Below are 21,910 nucleotides of genomic sequence, written 5' to 3'. Positions count from 1 at the left end.
TGACTGAAAAGGAACACATAATAGGGAGGGCGGCAACAGCGGTGACCCTGTGCCCAGGGAAGAGTCTGGGCAAAGTGAACCATCTGAACACTCACACGAACATGACAGGAAAAAAGAGCAGAGAGACTGGGGCAGGAAGAAAAAACCCTGCCCATCAACACTGGGTGGGGGTAGGGGGAGTGGGGTGGGTTGGGGGTGGGAGGAGCGGAACCTTTGTGGCAGAAATAAAGCAAACGGAGTCTCTGGACTGACTCCAGGGACCAAAGCACCCCTGCTGCAAAGCAGGGGATGCTGCAGAAGAAGGTGGACACTCAGAAGGAAGGATTTAGTGGATTCCGGGAAACTCTCAGTTGAGAGGAGAGAGGAAAGAAGGCTACCGTAGGGTCAGGTCTCAGAACTGCTCTTAGAAGAATTACAACTCCATAAAATTATTTCATCTCACTATAAAAATACACTGTAAGCTGTATATTTCATACTTAATGCTCCAGGTTGGTTAGTTTATCCTTTCTTTGTGTGTGTGTGCGTGTGCATGTGTGTGTATGTGTGTGTGTGTGTGTGTGTGTGTGTGTGTGTGTGAGAGAGAGAGAGAGAGAGAGAGAGAGAGAGAGAGAACAAAACAAATATGCCAAAAACTATTATGTATGAAGGCCTTAGATTTGGGTGGGTACAAATGGCTCATCTGACATACAGAATTAAGGCGAGTTTGAGTCATTTTAAAGTGGAACAGTTTACAGCACGATTTCAAGGCAGCGCCATGGAGGATGGTACCCTAAAGGCACCAGCTCCAGAAGCTAGAAATTTTTCTTTATTTATGAGATGCACGAACAGAGGGAATAAAGCGTCCAGAAACAAGAAAACAGATGACATTTTCAAAAACAAATGTTTCTATAGCTCCGCATTATGGGAAAGTAGTTCCATATTTTCAGTCTACTTCATGATGATTTCCCGGACAAGGAACAGTGCTTCATTTTTAATTCATTCAACCCTCGTGGAGAGTTTGTCTTACTGAATCTGTTTTCTTTCCTAACGCAGTCCTATCGCCCCAGTGGCTGTATCAAAAAAGAACTGCTCCCATTTGTAATCATTATTCGAGGCCAGAATCACTAAATAGGGCTCATTGTTCTGCGTGTAACCGAACTAAGTCAGTGGGTCAGGAGCAGACGCGGCTCTCTGAGAACTCAGCTGCACTCTTCTGGCTCGGGATGAATAGAAAGAGAATTCTCTCTTGGCAGAATTCCTCAGATGCCTTACAAGTAACAGGTACTGATGAAAACCTTTAATAAAAAAAAAAAAGGCAAAGCAGGAACAAGGGAGCAATTGCTGACAATAGGAGAGGGGAGAGAAGTACCATGGCGGACTGAGATGCGGACAAGCTTCCAGGGGGCTGACAAATTTCATCTGGATAATACTCAGGCATGGCTGTCCCGGGAAATGTGGGATGCTCACCCGTTGTCAGTAAAAAATGGGGACAGAAAACACACTCGGAATTAGAGCAGGTTCTGGCAAGTGGTCAAAGATAGGCAGTGAGCCCGGCTTCTTGTAAATTCAGATTTTAAGGAAAACCGAGGAGGCGGGTGAAAAGACGATCTTTAAGAGTCGAATAAATATTGCGATGCTGCAATACTGTAAGGCTGCGGTGCATTTACTCCCGACACCCCAGCGACTCACCTTTCACACACGACAGGCCGAGCCTCATTGAGGACAGAGCCCAGGGAGGAGCAGGGCTGCCGAGGCGGTGGCGCGATGGGCACGGCGGGATCCAGGGGGCCCGACTTCCGATGCAGTGCGTCCTGGACCAGCGCGGCGCCCACGGGCCCCGGGCCCTCCCCGTCGACGGGGCAGGAGCCAGCCCTGCCGTGGGCGCCCCCCAGGGGCAGCTCGGGCCCCACGGCGCCCTGCAGAGGCAACTCCCCAGCACCCAGCTCCACTTCTAGGGTGGGCGACGCTGGAGGTGACACTCGAGGCTTGCGTTTCGTAGAGGCGCCGGAGAGCAACTTTAACAAACCCTTTTTTTCTTTCTAGAAAGTAAAAAAAAAGAAAAGAAAACACTTTAGTTGGAGGTTAATGGAGCTGTAGCTACTGCAATCCACCGGGTGCCACTGATTTCATTTTTCAATCGGAGCGTTTCAATTTGCTTCTGTGTGTGGTTGGAAGACTGTAGAGCAGGGGGGGCGCTTGCCTTGCTCGCAGCCCCATAGGGTCCCCGGAGACCCACCAGGAGTGATTCCTCAGCACAACCAGGTGTGGCCCCCCAATAAAAATAAAACAGCTTCTGGGGATACATGGTCTGGGCAATCTAGGCTCCAATTTCCATATGGAATGATTTTGTGTATTTTCCCCCCCTGGGGAGGTGGGGCTAGGCCATACTGGACTGCTGGATGGTCACTCCTGGCAGAGGTGGCGAGTGCTAGGGATGGAGCCCAGAGCAGCCTCCCCTTTCAGGTTTCTGGGGCCCAGTCTGAGGTGCTTAGGGGCCACTTCTTGCTGGGTGCCGCTGGGGACTGGGCTCAGCTTCTAACCAGCCCCCGCCCCCAGAGAAGCATGTACTGTGTGTGCAGCCCGTTGACTGACTACTTGGGCCCTCGAGCCTCCCTTTCTAACTCTTTTTCGCTTGTGCGTTTTTGCTTATTTTCTGTGGTTTCACTGCTCACCACTATTTCCTCCCGAAGTTGGCTTGAGTCAGTGAAAAAAAGATGTAGATGGGGGGGAAAAACACCCTCAACAAGTTGTACCTTAGACTTGGTGGAAGCAGACAGAAGTAAACATTTCAGGACAAAAAGATTGATGATTACAGATCTGATTTCCTCAAATTCCGCCTTTCTCCACCTCTCAGCATTTCCTTTTACAGACATAGACTCCTGACAGTGAGGTCCTGATCAGAGCTAAAGATTAGGGTCGGTCACTTCCCGGATACCCTGATGAAAATGAACAAGCTAGTAATAACCCAAAGCAAACCATTTCTACCAGACAAGTATCTCCTTGATTAGAAAGCCAAAAACAACTAGACAAAGTTTCAAATAAAACCTTCAGCATAATAGCAAAAACCTTGTCAAATCTCTTTTCAGAAGCCAGTATACAAGTAAGAATTACTCTCAGCAGCTTCACTCCATAGAAGCCATTCCCTGAGCTTAGTCCCCACACGGCTGCTCTCTGCTCTGCTGAGAAGGCCCAGTCTGGAGCTGATGAGTCTTCACTCCTCAGCTCTGGGTGTCCGTGTGTGTTCCTGCTGAGCTTTCTGATGATCGCCACCGATAACAGTCATCATTTCAATTGCGATTTTACTAAAATGTCAACTGCATCATAAGGCTCTGAATAGGAATGTTCCTTAAAAAGAAAATATTTTGCAGAAAATTAATTCTTCAGAAAAATCGAGAAGGGGCTGGAGAGATAGTATGCCGGGTAAATGATAATGTGCATGCAGGTGACCCGGGTTCCATTTTCAGCACCAGAGATAGCCCCCCTGAGCACCACCAGGACTGATTTCTGAGCACAAAGCCAGGAGTGAGGGCTGAGCTCAGCCAGGAATGACCCCAAACCTCCCCACAGCCCCCACCTCAACAACCTGAGGCAAATTTAGAATTATTATGTTCTACACACAGGGAAATAAAACTGAGTGGCCCACAAAGAAGATATAACATTGAGAGTTCTTTCTTAGCAATACGAATTAGTTCAGATTCAGCAAAAATCCCTTTGGGAAAGGGTCCAAATCTATAATACCACAGTTCCATTAGGAGCAGAATGGCCGAGAAAAAGGAAAAGACAAAAGTAATCATTCATCCCCAATAGACTACACCACATGCTTATTTACCTAAGCCTGCTCACTGCACCTGTTAACCCAGGGGTTAGCAGCAATGAAAGGAGGGGGGAAGGGTGGGCAAAGCTAAGGCCATTTCCGTAGGTGCTCAGCTCGGGCTGCAGATGAGATGTGCAGAGTCAATTCATCCATCTCCTCCCGCCACCCACCACAGCTCAGCTGGGGGAAGATGCTTTTGCATTTCTTTTCAAGGTCTGACCTCTACTCACCCTACTGACTTTTATTCCATTCAGTGAATTTCAATTTCACATTTCCCAACTAGGTACTGCACCGCATTCTAATAAATGAACCTATAAACTTGCGATACCTGCTTGAATGCAGTTCCTGTACCTCATACACCTGTGTCATATTCAGTTCCTCCTGCTGAACCAGATTCTACCAAGTTCAGAAATGGGGGAAAGAGGAGGAGACATGTGGGAGAAAGGGAAAACATTTCATGAGTCCCTGAGCACAATAAATAAAGAGGAGATTTTGGATTTCCCAGTCCAGGGGTGATAAATCTTTCTTCCGCACAATAGCCATGAAGCACCTTAAGGAAAACATCCAGGCCAAAAATGAAAAAAGAGTGAAACCCACCCAATATATCACACTTCTCAGGGAGTGGTCAGAGGCCATGTCCAGCTACTCTCCCATGACGTAAGAATGCACACTCGAATTCATGGGCCCGTCCAGACCCACCAGGAACATCAAGTTTCCTGATAAACTAGAATTGTGCTGGGCCCCAGATAAAGACCTCTTTCTTAAAAGTTCCATACTGGGTACTCAGAAAAATGGCAATGGACTGAAAGGCACCCAGAGAACAGCTTCTGAAGTGATTAATAAGAAAGATGAGTCAGTTCATCCAGAATGATCAAACACATTAAATGCAGATTGCTTTAATGACTTCTAAGGGATGTGTTATCATTAGCAGCTGATGCTGGCGACCCACAAGCAGACGGCTAAAGGATTAGGTATGGTGGGGGAGGGGGTGAAGGTGGGGGGAGCAACTACCACAAAGAAATGATACTGTCCGAGTTCCAAGGAGCTGTGCTTTGAAGACCGTGTTTCGAGGTTTTCAACGTTCCATTCTTGGAACAACAGAGCACTTGAAAGAGAATTCTGCAAGCTCAGACACTTATCTAAGGGCACCTTTGTTTTTTCTCAAAATTCAAGAGCAGTAATGAAGTGTACAGGTAAATTAATAAAGACAACACTTCAGTCACGTAAATTTTAAAACGCAATGCTAGCGTTCATGAAAAAAAAAACGGCATTGTCTTTTAAAAGGATCTTTTCTGCTGTGGGGTTTCCAAGAAAATATTCCTAGATGAAAAAGTGTTTTTTGCAGTTCTAGTTGGCTCAGCAGAAGATGCAATGATTTAAAACCACACTTAAAAGAACTACCTAGGTAAGACAATAATCACCAGTTAGCCACAGAGTCATTTTTCCATATAAAAGTAATCTGTGAGCACCAACTTAATAACTTTCCATTAGTCATATAACAGAGGATGAACAAAATGGGGGACCTTATCACATCAGAACTCCTTCCCAAGTAAACGTGCATTACATCTGAGTCACTTAGTTCAACTCCTTAAACCCGAGTCTTCCTTTTTGCTCTTCCCCTGAGCTCAGCTAGCTGTCCAAAGATAGTAACGAAAGAGAAAGTCTTCCTGGCCACTCAGCAAAAATCTAGTCAGGCTGTTTTTGGTAAAAAACTCTCAGAAATCTAATCCTGATCACTGATAATAAGCTATAATAAGCGCTTGTTCTTTTAGCAAATACTGACGGTGCCTCCCACCAGTTCTCTAGGAGAGACGCAAAGATAAGCTGAGGCTCCACGGGAAGCCAACACAGGGCTAAGCCAAGAAGGTCCCAGCGGTGCCGTCGTCGGAGGTGGGTTCTGGGTCTAAAGGGTGCATGCAAAGGCCACGTGAAACTCGAGAGGTGGTTAAACACCACCCAGTTTAAGCATCTTGTTAAATACTTTCACTCGGACTTCCAAACCCATTGCTCAGACCCACCCGGCGAGATAGGAATCGATAACATTCTTGTGACCCGAACCTTGCTAAGCACCTCTGACACGCCCGTGCTAGTGCAGGTGGAACTGAGACGAGGAGCTGAGCACAGGAAAAGCCTCAAGAAGCACACGGAATTTGCTTATACATGGATGGACATGAAGAGTATCATGCTGAGTGACATCAGTCAGAGGGAGAGGGACAGACATAGAATGATCGTACTCATTTGTGGAATATGAAAAAAAAAATCCATAGTATGGGAAAAATACAGTAAAATGAGGGCCAGGAGGGCTGGTTCATAGCAGGAAGATTGGACCAAGGGGAGCGGGGAGGGCAGTTAGGACAGAGAAGGGACCACTGTGACAATGATAGTTGGACACCATCACTCTGAACAAAAACTGAGTGCTGAAAGGAGGGGAAAGTGAGAGGCATGATACCCTTTCAGAACAATGTTGCAAACCACAGATATTAAAAGGAAAGAGAGAAGGAAAGTGCCTGCCATGGGGAGGATGGGGGTTGGTTGATTGGAGGGAAAACTGGAGACACTGGGGTGGGGAACATGTGAGCTGGGAGAGGGATCGGTGTTGGAAAACTGATCACTGAAACGAAATCATGAACAACTTTGTAACTGTATATCACCACATTATTAAAAAAAAAACAACTTAAAATGCTTTTTTAATTAAAAATAAATTAAAAAATAAAAAGCACATCTATTTTGGGGGAAAGATGGGAGCTGACTGGGCTCTTCAGAGCTGTGGGCTGTCTGAGCGGAAGGTACCAGCTATTAGCAGGGACAGCCCCAGCAACGGACGATAGAGAGGGTGAGCTTCCCCTGAAGAAGACCATTGAAAATGAAGACACTAAAAAATGAGTGGAGGGACCAGATTGCTAGTGCAGCGGTTAAGCACTCACCTTGCACGCAGTGGATCCTAGTCTGAGCCCCAGCCCTGCACAATTCTCTGAGCATTTCAGGGACTGATTCTTAAGCACAGAACCAGGAGCAGCCCTGAGCACTATCAGCAGAGCCTAATGCCTTGGCAGTGTGCTTAAGCAAACTCCAAACTTTTTCTCATCCCGGCCACCAAAAATAAAAAAATGAGTCAAAGGCCAAGCAGATGGCAACAAAGTCTGGGACACATCCTAAGGGTCCCTCAAGTTTTATCCCTGGCCTCACGCACCATGAAAAATGAAAAAATGTTTTTAAATGAGTGAGCCCTCTGCCTAAACTGATACCAGTAGTAAAGGTCCTCAAACACGACTGCATTGTCTGAAGAAAACCTGCAGTGGCTTCTCTAAGGTTCTCCTTCAAGACCATTAGGAAGCTGGGGGGTAGATTTTGAGGCACTAACCCCTGGCGTTGTATGTGGCTCCCCATGTAGGGGTTATGTCGCCTTCCAGGAGCACAGCCAACATTCCAGAGAGAATGCCAGCCTGCCCTGACATGGTGTCCTCTGGTTCCAGTGTGTCCTGATGCTGCATGAGTGAAGAAACGACAGTGGCAGGAAGAGTTCCGAGGCCCCTCCAGAGACTGTGGCGGCAGGAGTAGGGCTCAAGAGCATGTAGGCTCAAGAGATACCAAGAGCGGCTGCTTCTCTTTTTCCCAAGTGACGGTTCATATCGATGAATTCCGAAACAAAGTCTTCAGGCTGGGACGAGCCTAGTGTCTTGGCAGTGGGCTCAAGCAAACCAACTACGAGTGAGATGCCTCAAGCGCAATCCATCAAACCTCAACAGGCAGCCAGGCCTGAGCTACAGGCAACCACACGAGTTCTCTGCTTTGCTTCTTTGTCTCCTCTATAAAAGCTGCCTTGAGTCTTACTTGTGGTTTGATGCCAGCCAATTAGAATCAAATTTTGCTCACATCGACTCTTAAAATCTGGGGGCCATGAGGTACTGATTCTAGGGGGCCATGAGGTACTGAGGATCATGCTTTGGGTCTCACACATACCAGATATGGCGCTCCCTGGCCTTCCTTGTATTGTGGTTTTTGGCTTGCCTGTTTGGGGGGGAGGGGTCACACCATGCAATGCTTGGGAGCCACGAGGGCTACATCTGGTAGTTTGGGGGCATGTGGTAGTGATCCCAAGGGTCACACGTAGGGTATTACACATTACAGACATGGCCCTCCCTGGTTCTCCATTTATTATGTTTTTTGTGCTTGCTCGTTTAGGGGCCACACCATGCAATGCTCAGGGGCCACTCCCAGCTCTACGCAGAGCTTCGGGTTGCACCACGAGATGTTGGGCTCAAGTCTGCCTGCAAAGCATGTGCTTAGTTCAATGATATCAGTCTCTGGTCTCCTCAGTTACCTTTTAACAGAATGTAGAGAATATGAAACAGTAAATAACATACATGCAGCGAAAGGAAATATTTACTTTATGAAAGTTACTTCAATATATCAAAAATTGGAATACATATATGTTTGGGGTTTAGCATTTTGGATTTTTTTTTTTTGGTGGGGGAGGATGCTGGGGATTGAATCCAAGGCTTCAGCTATGCAAAGCATGTGCCCTACCACTGAACTATCTCCTGGTCAAAACACATTCATTTTATTTTTAACTTATAGAGGAAATCATATATATCAAAATAATAGTGGTTTTCTTTGAAGTCTTGGATCATATTTGAATTTTTTATTTGGATGTCTGGGTGTTTTTAGTTCCTGCATATGTAAGATTAAAATTTTCAGAATAAGGAAACAATGGAATTGACTGGCAAAGCCTTAAAACTGAGTATAAAGAGAAGGGAGAGAGAGGCCCAGCATCGATCCCTGGTACCACAAGGATCCCGAACACTGAGTCAGGAATTAGTCACTGGCACCCTTAGCTATACAACAAAAACTGAGTATGAAGTTGGACAAATGTCAACATGAGAGACCAGAGGGGTAGCCAGGGGTCAATGTGCTGTTCTATTAATGTACCACTTCCAGTACCGTAAATACTACTGGGAGTGACCTCTGAGCACAGAGCTAAGAGAGATCTTGAGCATCACCTGACATGGCCCCAAAACCTAAGAAGAAAAGAGAAAAATGTCAAGATAAAGTTGCCATCTATAAAGGTAGCAGAGAGACTTTTACAGAAAGAAAAACAGTAATGGCAACAAAGGTGAAGAATTTCAAACAAGAAAGAGTTTCAGATATATATCAAACCCCAGGAATAAGTTACAAGACAAGGCTAGCTAGCCTTGAGACAGGAAACTCTTAGTCAGTGGTGAAAACACATTTCTGTGACTTTGTAAGATGGACATCCAAATCAAACATTGTTCAAAGAGAACTGCCCACGGAGCAAGTGAGTACAGAGGTAAGGTGCCTGCCCTGCATGTAGTTAACCCCAGTTCAACCCCCAGCATTATATACAGTTCCTTGAGCACTGCCTTGCAGAAATCTCTGAACAGAGAGCCAAAGGAAAGCCCTAGTATACTGTATGTTGGTCCAAAAACTTCTCCCCCACCCCCTTGAAAAAAATCCACCAGAAGAGAACAAACTAATACAAAACAACAAGAATGGCTGAGCCTGGTGAAGTGTCCAAGCTTCCTGTGTGTGCATGGAAAAGTCAGATGCCTCTATGGAACACCAAGGGTAGAGTACTGCAAGCATCTGGGCATGAGAAAGAAAGGGGCACCGTAAGCTATCACTTGGGGTATCTCTGCTTAGTCTATAGAGCTTAAGCTAATGGATGATGCTAATAAAAGAATGGTCAAATACTTGGCTTATGAATTGTAGCCTCAAGTACGACAGAGTCTGTGATCCCCTCAGAACCTGTCTCTTTTGCACCTTCTCCCTTCCAGGAAGCTGGGAAAACTGCTACTTTGGATCTAACTGAGCAACTTGGACAAAGGTAGAGATCAGGTAAAGGGTGGAGAGGGTGGCCTGGTGAAGCCGAAATATTGAGAACTTGGAAGTAAGCGCCTAAAGAGATGCAGGCTACAGTTAAGGTTTGAACTCAAGTTTCAAAGCACTGATTTTAAAAGTTCAAAGAAAATATATGCATGGCCTGAAACTCAAAAGCAAAGAAACTTCAAGAGGTATAGAATGGCTCTCCAAAACGAAAATCTCACCATACAATTGCAAATCACCCCAGCAGATGAAAATGCAGAGGCATCTGAGGGGTCTGCCATGGTCCCCCTGGGAGCAGCCTAATGGGCTCAAATTTTTAAAGTACAAGCACAAAAAGATCAAGAGAAGAATCCATAAGAAAGAACCTAACATGGCCCACAGCATTTCAAGAAAGCTAAAGATCAAAATGAACTTCAACTTGCAAAAATGCTAAAGACTAAAGAAAAAAGTGTGGGAAGACAGGCTTTAAAGTTATGTTTGAAATAAGAGCAAGACATCAATCTGCAGTTTGGGGTGGGTAGTGGTTCTCAGAGGGGATGAAGAAAGTTAAGGATAATACACAGAAAGGAGGGGAAAAATAAAACTCTGAGGAGAGAGAAGAGACTGGAAGTTAGAGAGCAAATGAGTACTGGTTTGGTTGAATTCTCCACGGTGTGCTGACAAAGTTGACAATCAGAATGCAACCAATCATCTTGGACAGATTCTGGTGCAGGTGTGACAGTCAATTCAACAGGCCAAAGAAGTGCACGAGCAGTCTCCATAATCAATATGAAGGTGCAAGCTGGCACATGGCTGGGGGCTGGAGATCATGTGCTGTATTTGGGAACCCTGGAGCCCATCCTCACCACACCAGGAATAATCCCTGGGGAACTGCCGGGCCTGCTCCGAGAAACAAAGAAAAAAAGGGAGAGAGAGAGAGGGAAAGGGAAAAGGAGAAAGAACAATGCACTTTATAGGCCATCAGGAAAATTCCAGAACAATGTATTAAATGAAAGGTACACCTAGGGAAGAAAATGAGGAGGTGAAGAAGACTTCTCCAGGGGCTGGAGCAATAGAACAGTGGGTAGGGCGTTTGCCTTGCATGTGGCTGACCCAGGTTTCTGTGGATGGCTTGGCTGCTCTGGAGCTAGGTACCAGTCATTAGAAAGGTGTCCAAATAGAGGCCAATGGCCTCTGTGAATTATGGAACGATGGGTCCCAAAAAGGATATCCTGTGAGGTTCTATAGTCATCACTGCTAAATTACTGCACACTCTGTGGAAAAACACAGGCCCTTAAGCCAAGGAGTTGGTGAGTTTCACTCCTTCTAGAAGCCCCAGAAAACAACATGTTCTCTTGCTGGTTCCAGTCTTGAGCGTCACAGGTCTCTGCTTCTGATGCCCCATCTCCTCTGGACCCAACCTTCCTTCCTGCCTCCCTTTTAGAAAGATATTTGCAAGTTTATTGGGGCCACCCAGATAATCCAGGATAATCCCTTCATTTCAAAATCTTTAATTTAACCACATCTGTAAAATCCCTTTAACCAGGCAAGGAAAGATTTTCTCAGGTCTTAGGAAGTAGGACACAGACCTCTCTGGGGAGCCATTACTCTGTCTAGCAAGAGTTCCTCTCAAGCCTTGGAGATTCAATAAATTCCTTTCCTTCTGGCCCAAGGCTGAGGAGTCTTTGTTCTCCTCAGTGACAGGCAGGCCCTGAGACACACTGTCCCAGAACTGTAAAATTTAAATCATAACAATTCTTTATAGATATGAAAAAAACATAAAAATGTTATTTTGAGTACAAGTTTAATGTAGTTAATTATAAACTGAACCGATACCCATCTTTCAAACAAGGCTCATGCTAACCCAACAATTAAATATTAACCTTTTGTGAGACTATAAAGTTTCTCTTCCTATAAACTCCAATTCACAGACTTAAGTTATTTAAAATGACCAGTATTTCCAAAAAAGCAGGTGGCTAAGAGTTTATGATTATCCTAAGGCAGCTCAGAATTGGGTTTTCTCTGTAGAGGAAATGCACAAAAGACAGAGGAGAAAGTGGTGACCATGCAATTCTCCAGACTTGGTTGTGAATTCACTCTTCTCTTTCTGCTCATATTTAATCTCCCTTCAACCACCTGTCTTCAGATCCAACTCTACCTTAGGGTTTCCAACACAGACTTTTATATTTCTATGTTGTTCTGTAATTGAGATCCAAAGGAGACACTTTTAAAAGATCTATCAATTTAGACTGCCCCCGGCACCATGTAATCCCACCAACATCCAGAGACTATAAGACCAAGCTCCCGGAAGACATGTAATAGCCTTGTTCTACCTCTTGAAGAACCTGACAAGCTACCAAGAGTTTATTGCCTTCCTGGGAGAGCCTTGCAAGCTTCCCATGGTGTATTCATATCCCAAAATACAGTAAAAGATATATGCATACCTCTCGGAGAGCCCATCAAGCTACCGAGAGTATCCTGCCCGCACCACAGAGCCTGGCAAGCTACCCGTGGCGTATTCAATATGCCAAAAACAGTAATGATAGGTCTCATTCCCCTGACCCTGAAAGAGGCTCCAATCATTGGGAAAAACAAGTAAGGAGAAGCTGCAAAATCTCAGGGCTGAGTGCAATAGAGATGTTACTGGTTCCTGCTTGAATAAATCAACGAACAATGGGATGACAGTGATACAATGATCAATTCAGACAAAAATTTTTACCCAAAATTTCAAGGCAAGTGAAAAATCATCCAGGTGGACTAGAGTCAAAGAGATAGCAGAAAAAGACACCCCGGGGGCCAGTGTGATAATGTAGCAGTAGGGTGCTGGTCTGCACACGGCCAACCTGGGTTCAGTGAGACCCCAGATGGCCTCCCGAGGCCAACAGGAGTGATCCCTGTGTGCAGAGTCAGGAGTTAGCCCAGAACATTGCCAGGTGTGGCCCCCAAACAAAAACAAATGAAAAAATCCACACATAACACTTTTGATCAACGAGTGCAACCCACCAATTTATATATGAGATGTCTGTTTCAGAGAACAGTTGAGCAGAAGGATAACAGGTTTCACAGGAAGAATTAAGGAGAGCAAAAAGGATGACAAAGAGGAAGCCAAAGGGAAGGGGAATTCCGGGCCACCCCCCCCCCCCCGGTCAGGAGGGTGATTCAGTCTTATTCACCCAGCTCCCACACAGATGTTGGCAACCAGTGGGGGCAGAGCCACAGCGATGCACGAATCTCTCCTGGGGCCAGATCACCCCAGCAGGCTGGGCATGTGAAGGTAAAGGGTGCTTGTACCGGGCGTGCTTTCATGAGCTAGACTCCATGGGACCTGAAAAAGGAACGACCCAGGGCACTGGACTTACTTTACTGTCTTTGTCTGGCTTGGATGCCGAGCTGTTCCCACAAGCTGAGGAAGCAGTGTCGGGAGAGGTGGGCAGGCCAGAGACCATGCTCCCTGTCCGACCACTGGGCTCACTCTCCAGAGCGGCAGTGTTGATGCTGGGGGAGGTCAGTGCGGCGGCGGCACAGGCCAGGGGCACACCGGCCCGGCCCATGGTCACGGCGGCAGCGGCGGCGTGGGCAGCGGGGCCTGGCATGGTGGGTGGCGGCTGTGAGGAGGCCAGGGGATGATGGGGAAGGCCCACAGATGTGGAGACCAGGCCGGCAGCATTCTGTACCTGGATGGGTGTCACGGCTGCTGTCGGACGTTCCTGGCTATGTGCGGCCACTAGGAAGGAACAGCGGAATTCAACGTTCTGATAAACACTCCGCACCCAACCAGGCGTCATTTCCTGGCCTCAGACCAGAATGAAAGGCTGCTATCACACTTCTTATAATCAATAATGAATGTGTGGTGGTTGAAAAGCACTTAATCTTAGCGCAGTCTCTAGACCTCATTTTCCTTCCAGATCAGCTCTGGAGTCTATCGCTTGGAAACCGGGCAACAGGCCGAGGCCCTGCTGTTCGTTAGAGAAGGCCTTTCTATGCAGCTACGGACAAGAGCCAATTTTTTTTTTTTTCAAATGAGAACCCACAGCATTGAACTACAATGGCCTTTGGCCCATCCCCATTTCTCAGTGTCCACCCCCTGCCCACCAGCCCATCTTAAAAAAGAATTAACCCATCTGCCTCCTATTTTTTTTTTAATGGAATTCACAAATTGACCTCACCACTATCACCCAAAACTCTGAGTAGGTTTCCAAGGCTATAGCAAGAAGAGAATAAACATGTTCTGGATCTCAAATCGTCTCATAACGGAGTTCATAAAAAAACAACACGCATGCCAGTTAGCAGACGGCCACAGTGTGGCCACATGGCAGCGCCAGTGAGATTATCACATGATCCCCACCCAGACACCGTATTTCCCGGTAAGGCCACGTGACTTTGACCACAGACGCCGTAGTATCTTGCCATTCATAGGCTTGCCCTAATTCCGTTCATACTTTTGAGCTGTATTTGAGGTCTGAATTAAAGTGCAGGATGGGCTGAGCCAACATAAACAGACGTAAAGTACCCTGGCTCAGCCTGGGCTTGCTTCCACTTCCTAATGTTGTGGGCTATTTTAATCTGACGTAACTGCCGCTCTCAAAGAAAGCTTTGATTAGGTGGGCAACCCCTTTCCCCAAATTACTTCTCAGATTGGTCACCTCCGTACCTGTCCTCACAGCATTGCGGGCCTGGTTGACGGTCATCTGTCCACTCATGTGCAACAAGACCTTAGCCTGAGGACTGGTCTGGATGTGAGCAGCCGATACCACAGCAGTGGGGACAACACCGGAATTCCCAACTATGCCATTTCCCTGGAGCTTCTGGGCTGGTCCTCCTGCAGTGGAAGAACTGACTATGGTCACCCCTCGACTTGTCTGGCCAGCAGTAGACACAGGAACTTTAGACTGGGAAGCATTAGTCACTGCCCTGCCAAGACAGAAACACAGGACAATCTATCAGCAAAATGAGAGAATAATTCGAGGCAAGAAAAATGATTCAGTTTTTTTTTTTCCTTTTGGTCACTCCTGGCAGTGCTGGGGGACCTGGACCCATTCTCAGTGGTGGTTGGGCCATGCAATGCAATGCTGGGAGTCACAAGGGTCATAGCCAGCAATGCTCAGGGACCCAAATGGTGTGGGGGATCAAACCCAGAGCCTCACATACATGCAAGATATGTGCTATAATACTTTCAACTACATCCTCAGCACCCGATTCAGTTTGAAGACAGAAGGTAGTTTTTAAAAAATGAGTGAAATTATTTTTGCAGAATGTAAAAAGAGCAAATGCAAAGAAAATACCAATGGCTCTGAGTAAAGGAAGTCCTTGAAATGCATTCCAAGTCACAGAAGATCACAGGTGTGTGATCTTCTCTACTCAAGAAAGTGCAGTTACTGGGACATCTCAAGGACAAACACCTGCACTAACCTCCAGGGCCTAGATTCTTCTACATCTAGCAAAGAGGTCAGGTTTGCTTCATGACAGTATCTATAGGCCCATTATTTCCCTCATGCTTTCTGCCCTTCCCCTTCTTGATCACAGCACACATCCCTGGCACCTCCCCCCACGTACATGTGCACACAGAGATATATATAAACACTCTAGGAATGTCCTCTCTGGCTCCACTTGACCCAGGCTCAATCTTATTACATTCGTAGATTCAACAGAAATCATATCATTTCAAGAAACTTCCGGAGACCTCAGACTTGAGACCCTATAATTCTACTGGGTTTCTGGTGGATTTATTCCTTCTGTAGCCCTGGATTACAAAATGCAGAGAGAGAGAAAGAGAGAGAGAGAGAGAGAGAGAGAGAGAGAGAGAGAGAGAGAGAGGGGGGGGGGGGGGGAGAGAGAGAGGGGGGGGGGAGAGAGAGAGAGGAGAGAGAGAGTGTGAGCATGTACCTTTCTGATTCAGTAAAATTTCTTCAAAGCAGGGCCAGTGTGAACAGTGTGAAATGGTTCTTTCTTTTTCCCTCTGCATTTGCCAGTTATAGGGTAGGTAGAGCAGGCACTAGACAAACACTTATGCACTGAATTTAATTAAGTTAGGTTTTCTGTAGTTTTGTGAACTGTATTTTTAATATTTTAAATTCATTTTTAATGGTAGCTCTATGTAAGACTTTTTACTGAGTGGAATATTTCATTAACTTGAATGGTTTTCTTATTTACTATGATTAATAAAAGAGTCTACAGTTATTATCTCTCCACAGACACTGATAGTTTACTTTTGAACATTATGAAAATGTTTTCCTTCATTAATTTAATTTATTGTTAGATTTTCTTTGGCTGTTTTTCTGTTTATTTTCTTCATCTGGAGGGTCTACCTGCCAACTTCTGGATGAAATGATTCTGAATGCAGATTTTAACATATACAGGCAAGAAACTTCTATTGATTAAAAAATCTGCAAGTCAAATTAAAACTAACATTCTGTCACCATCTGCAACAATAGTGATTTTCATTTGATTAGGCATCTGGCCAACCTATAAATCAAGGCCAACAGCTGACAAACATGTCAGTTCATTAAGCCATTTATTTAAAACCAGGGGGTTTAGGGAATGATTGAACACAATCAAATTGAACTACTTATTAAGAGACCAGTGGCCCAAACCTGGGCCTCCCTCAATGCTGATGCCATTATAGGTCGTTTTACTCCATTTCCAAAGACATTGGCCTCAGTGGCAGAAGGTGAGCACTCTCTGAATCAAGAATTTCTTGTCTGTCTAAAGCTCTTCCTATGTTGCAGTAACAGGGCTTGTTAGCTTTAGTGACATCTGGGATTCCTTTCAATGGGGGGTGAGTCCACAAAAATAGGTGCATTGTAAGAGGTGTAGCAGCCTCTTGGCATCTATGCACCAGATGCCAAGAGAAATGTCTCCCCCTCCCTCCTTCCAGATGGCTCAAAATGCATGCAATTACTACCAACCTCCCCCTGAAGCAAAATTACCGGTGGAGGAGAAAGATGCAGGGGTCTCTCTGATATTTAAGGAACTTTATATCTGACTCTATTAAAGGAATTAATTGCCAGAATTCAGAAATAATCTTCAAGCTCTCTGGAATAACTACAAGCAGACTAGGTTTGAGCACTTCTTCATGTGTGAGGTGAGGTAGTTACATATTAAATCTTTCTTGCCTCCATTCCTTCACCTATTAAGTGGGAATAATAATAGTATCTATATCAAGGAATTGTTTAAGTTAGTTATGCTTGTCTGGAAGATAATAAGCATTACATAAAACATATAAGTATTGTATGATGTAGTTAGGTCTTTTCTCATCTAACTAAAATAATTCAAAATCCACTACACTTATTGATAGGAACCTATAATTTCACCTATATTTATGTGAAAACTAAACTAGGAAATTAGAGTTAGAGGGAATTTTGGCAGCTATGGGTAGATGTTTTATTTTTTTATGTTGGCTATGTTATAATGTGAAAAGGAACTTGGGTAGGCTGAAATCATGGAAAAGGACATGGATCTCTGTTTAGAACTCGGAAAATCATTTATTCAAAGCTGTACCTTGTGACTGGAGCCACGTAATTGCCCGGAAAAACCCCTATCTTGCTGGTATGCATCGATGTCCCTTTGAACCAGCCATCCTGGCAACGTTCAAACACTAAAAACATCTCCCCTTTCCTCAGTTCCAGTTCGTCCTCTTTCCGAGGAGTGTATGGATAGATAGCAACATACCTAGAAAAGAGAGAATATTTTATTTCCAGTTCAATCACAGGCAAACCCCAAGATTCCCCAACATTTCCTTGGTTCCACACTTGGATGTTCTGTGCACATGCCTCTTAGAGGTTCAACAGCTCTTCAGTCCCTACGAAGCCCTGAAAGAGGCTTTACCACCTACACGTAATCTTCCTCACTAAGAATCGCCAGCCAGCTCTTCCTGGTGAGAAAGCAACTGTCCCACCAAATGGACTTGGCAGGGTGTGAAAGAATTAATGGAGCTTCCCAGAGGACCCAAGTTTCTGCCAGGGACTGGAGCCCATTGGGAAAAATAAAATTTTTGGTGGAGGGGAGGGGCCACACCTGATGGAGTACAGGCCTTACTCCTGGATCTGAGCTTGAAGGACCATACGGGAAGCTGGGAATCGAACCCTCGTTAACCATGTGCAAGGCAAGCACCCTACCCACTGTACTACTGGGAAAACTTAGCCTTTCCAATGGTTTTCACTAGACTTGGGATACTTCCTCCCAACAAGAGATATGGCGTGAAGTCCCAAAGAAAAGGACAACGTGTGCCTTCCACACGCAAGCCCAGCACACAGACCTGTCCACTCAGCCCAGAAAAGAGGCTAAATTTTTCAGTCAAAGGAAAGTCCAGGTTCTAGTGCCCAATTAACCCTCTCTGCCACTACCGTGTGGGCAGTGGTGCCACCATGACAGGGAAACCCTGCAGGCAGCCCCCAGTAGCTCCCAACTGTCCCAGGCATAAATGGATTGACACAATGAAAGACCCTCAAAAATAAAGCTGGACTCAGCCCTCATGAGCTCTGGATAAGATAACTGGACATTCTGCGTATGTCCTGTTGGGAGCTTAGGGCCATTCACACTTATGCTTTCGACAGATCTGATTCGTGGAGAATGTCTTCCCATTCCGTAGTATCCTGAAATGCCACCAGGAATGACAACGAAGACAAATGGTTGACAAGGAATCATACCAAAGGGGACCGGCTGTACTCCTATAAAGCGGAAACCAGCAGTTCCCTGCCCTACGAAGGGCCTTTCCTTGGCAGGACGGCTGCCTTGAGAGCTCTTCATTTTTTTCAACAACAACAACAAAATGGATCCCATTTGTTCTAGCACTTTCCTGTGCTAAAGGTGGTTTGCAGAACACAAACCACTCTGGTGAGTCATAAGGCCGTCACCCGTACCCTATCAGAAAGGTGTTTATCACGTCCAGAAAGATAGCTCAGGGGACAGGCTGGAGCATGCAGCACGCGCAGGAGGCCTGGACTTGGTCTCCAGCACTGCATCGTCCCCCAGGCACAGTCGGGAACTGCCCCCCCAGCCCTGGATGTGCACGCAGAGCAAACCCACAGGCAAAGAGAGGTGTCCCTCTACCTCTGCTGTTCGGGTTTGGTTGGAATCAAGCCTTTAGGTCCAGGAGAAACGTCACCCTCTGGAGCCAAAGCACAAGCAGGGCCTTTGGCTGAATCCCCAGCAACGCATGGCCCTGCCTGGGGTGTGCCCCCACCCCCAAACACACGAGCCAGCCTCACTCACACACTGGGGCGAGTCTGCGGCCGTAAATGTGCCATCTGCTCGGCAGGTCCTGTGCTGGGCCGGGCTCCCAGGCCGGGGCCGGTGGCAGCAGCGGCGGTGGCACCTGGTGGCGTGGAGGCCAGGAGAGGGGGCGGGGGGAGAGGAGGGTTCATAGCCTGGTAAGAGAGAGAAAGAATAAACATATTTACAGCTTTTATTGGGGGGCAGGGGGTGCTGCTGCTTTGGGTGGTATCTGGCAGTGCTCAGGATTTCCTCCTTGTTCTGAGCTCAGGGGTCACTCCTGTTTGTGCTTGGGGAACCACAGAGGTGCTGGGGCTCAAATCCAGGTTGGCTGCATGCAAGACAAGTGTCGTAAGCCCTATGCTGTCCCTCAGGCCCCCTTCCTTACATGTCTGATGAAAGATGGGAGGAGAAAGAAATCAGAAATCCCAGGAGAAAGGCCGATGGCATCTACACAGCAAGGAACCAGCAGGCGGAGCTGGTTCAGAATGGAATCATTCTTTTTCCCAAAACTCATCGCTTGTTTGGCTTTAATGTCTTAAAGCCTTGGCAATCTTTTCAGCAAATTGGTAAGCAATCTCACTTGCAAGGAAGGAAAGAAAGAAGCAAACAACTGTGTATAATTTTAAGATTAATAACACTTTTAAGTACAGACAAGACTCCAAATACATTTTGGGAGGGGGGGCGGCCATAAAAGCATGCTGCTTGCCAGGGATTAATTTGTGATTGTTTCTATAACCAGAAACTGAAAACACACATAACAATTTAGCCGCACTAGATCTCAAACCGTCGGAAGAAAATTTCCTTTGATGCCTGATCTCCAAAAAGCCCGAACAATAGCAAGCCACAATCACTGGGCTATTGTTGCTACTTTTGCTTATTCTTTTCTTAACTTGGCCGGCTTTTGAAATTTAGTACTATCAAGGCTGGTAATCTTTAACAAGTACACCAGTGAAAAGCTGCTGGTTCCTTTCTGGGCACAGGCTAATGGGGGTCTGCCTACAGGATTCCATGCCTTTTGAAAATCAATGGAGCAATTGTTACCTTCTGATCTCTAAACCCCAGATAATTCTTTATGGTCTGTATATTGAAACTCCTGGGAAAACAGGCTCACAAAGGCTGGTCTGAACCCCCACCTGCCCTCCCCGTATCTTTGAACCACTAGATGTAAAAACCAAATCAAAGGGGAAGTAAGGAGGCAAAAGATCACACCTAGGGAGGCATACATGGCATCTGCCCACTAGCATATTAATGAGAGGCAGCAAGGACTACTGAGAGGTAGGCCAGAATAATCTTCTTGTTTCTCTTTCTGTTTTTAAAAACGAAAAACCAAGCTTCATCAACATGAACTTCAAATGCCTGTTGATGTACATAATAAACAGAGTCGGAAAACTATTTTGCATCTCTGGACATATGCTCCCACTGTTTCACACATTCTTTTTCTTGCAAAAATGACCAGCGTGGAGGAGTTTTCCCACACATAGGGCAGGCGTCACAGAACATTCAGCGTGGAAACCAATGAGGTGTGGAGTTGCTTACAGGGTGCTAACCTGGCCAGGGCAAGGTCCGTTCAAACAGAACGCTGGGAACATTCTTCATGGTTTCCACACAAGGAGCAAAAAGCAGACTTGCTCCAGGGCTAGAATCTGGTTGTGGACTGGCGCTCCGAGCCCTCAAACCCCTCCTCACCTCGAGAAGGTCAAGCCTTCATTCTGTTTGCTGTAGTCTCAGGGACAAGTGGAGAAAAAGTAATTGCAGCAAAACATCGGCAAAGGTGACCTGGGTAGGTGGCGAGTAATAATACACCCGGGGCCTGAAGGGTGAGATCACTCGTCTAGACTGTACAGAGACGATGAGTCTATCACCAGACCACTTGCTTAGAATTTCCCGAGCCCAGTAGGCAGGCACTGGCAGAGCTCACCCCGAGTTCAACAAGAATTTTCCTAGAAATAAACAGGAGCCCGGCACAGAATCCAAAGGCTCCCTTTTCTATTTTCTAAAGGGGAAAGAAAATGAAAACGGGCTATTACATCTCTCCAAACAAAGTCTTATGCTAAATTGGCTCCGAGAAGAAAAAGACAAAACACATCAGTGGCCCTGTTGAAAACACACACAGATTATTAACAGAAGGCGAAAACAAGGTCCTGAGGTAAACACATGCAGTAAACAAATGCGTCATGTCCGTGGTTTCCACAGAGAGGTGTGTAGGTCTTGCAGAGATGGCATAAAGCAGGACATTCTGAAATAGCCCAAGGACGGCCGCTGAGAGCAAAGACAGTTCTCGGCCTTCTGAGTGCAGCACCAGAGATGGCCTTCAGAATGCCGGCAGTGTTTTTCCCTCTCAATGCTGGCGGCTTGTCTTTGGGGATATGTGCGTGAGAGATACGTGCAGGTATAAACACACACGCAGAGCTAGAGAGAGGCGGTCCCATGAAAGTCAGATTCCTCGATGCAGCATCCTTGGGCACAGAAGCACAGAGACCCCAAGCGAGAGAACTCTGGCGATTCCTAGACGGAGCCCAGTCCTGTGGGCTCGGGAAAATGACAGGCTTCAGCTGAGTCCTGGGCACGGACACACGAGGAAGTGCTGTGGGTTGCTTTATAAACAACCTAAACTGAAATAATCTGGTGATGTGGAAGTTCAAAAGGTAACCTGCTGCGTGGTGCGCTCCAGGCAGCTTGGCGGCCTGCAAGCCCTGAAATCTCCACAGAGGAAACCGCAGCCTCTCGCTCACCCGGAGCTGACCCAGAGACCTGTCTCTTCTTTCCGAGCCCGCCCGAGCCAGGCCAGGTCTCGTGGGCCAAGATGCATCTCCTTAGCAGCAGAGAGAGCCAAACAAACAACCAAACAAGCGAACGAAAACCCGCCATTGGCCTAGTGTAATAGCACAGCGGGTAGGGCGTTTGCCTTGCAAGTGGCCAACCTGGATTCGATTCCCAGCATCCCATATGGTCCCCCAAGCACCGCCAGGAGTAATTTCTGAGTACAGAGCCAAGAGTAACCCCTGAGCGTAGCCAGGTGTGACCCAAAAAGCCAAAAAAAAAAAAAAAAGTGAAAACCCACCATCAATTGACCCACAGAGG

At 46.3% G+C, this 21,910-nt stretch overlaps 1 protein-coding gene across 1 annotated transcript in view; it reads right to left on the bottom strand.

The window, feature by feature from the left end:
* SH3RF1 (SH3 domain containing ring finger 1) overlaps nt 1-21,910 on the bottom strand; it is a 181,323-nt gene that overhangs the window by 11,494 nt on the left and 147,919 nt on the right. The window contains exons 7-11 of the mRNA XM_055145107.1: nt 18,827-18,981; nt 17,114-17,284; nt 14,268-14,527; nt 12,976-13,340; nt 1,669-2,018 (exon numbers count right to left, since the gene is read on the bottom strand). Of these exons, the coding sequence (XP_055001082.1) occupies nt 1,669-2,018; nt 12,976-13,340; nt 14,268-14,527; nt 17,114-17,284; nt 18,827-18,981 (1,301 nt within the window). The remainder of the gene's footprint in view (nt 1-1,668; nt 2,019-12,975; nt 13,341-14,267; nt 14,528-17,113; nt 17,285-18,826; nt 18,982-21,910) is intronic.

This window comes from Sorex araneus, chromosome 1 (genome assembly GCF_027595985.1).
Source record: "Sorex araneus isolate mSorAra2 chromosome 1, mSorAra2.pri, whole genome shotgun sequence".
NCBI classification, from domain to species: domain Eukaryota; kingdom Metazoa; phylum Chordata; class Mammalia; order Eulipotyphla; family Soricidae; genus Sorex; species Sorex araneus.
The sequence above is the reverse complement of the archived record's forward strand: the minus strand, read 5'-3'. Positions and strand labels throughout refer to the sequence as shown.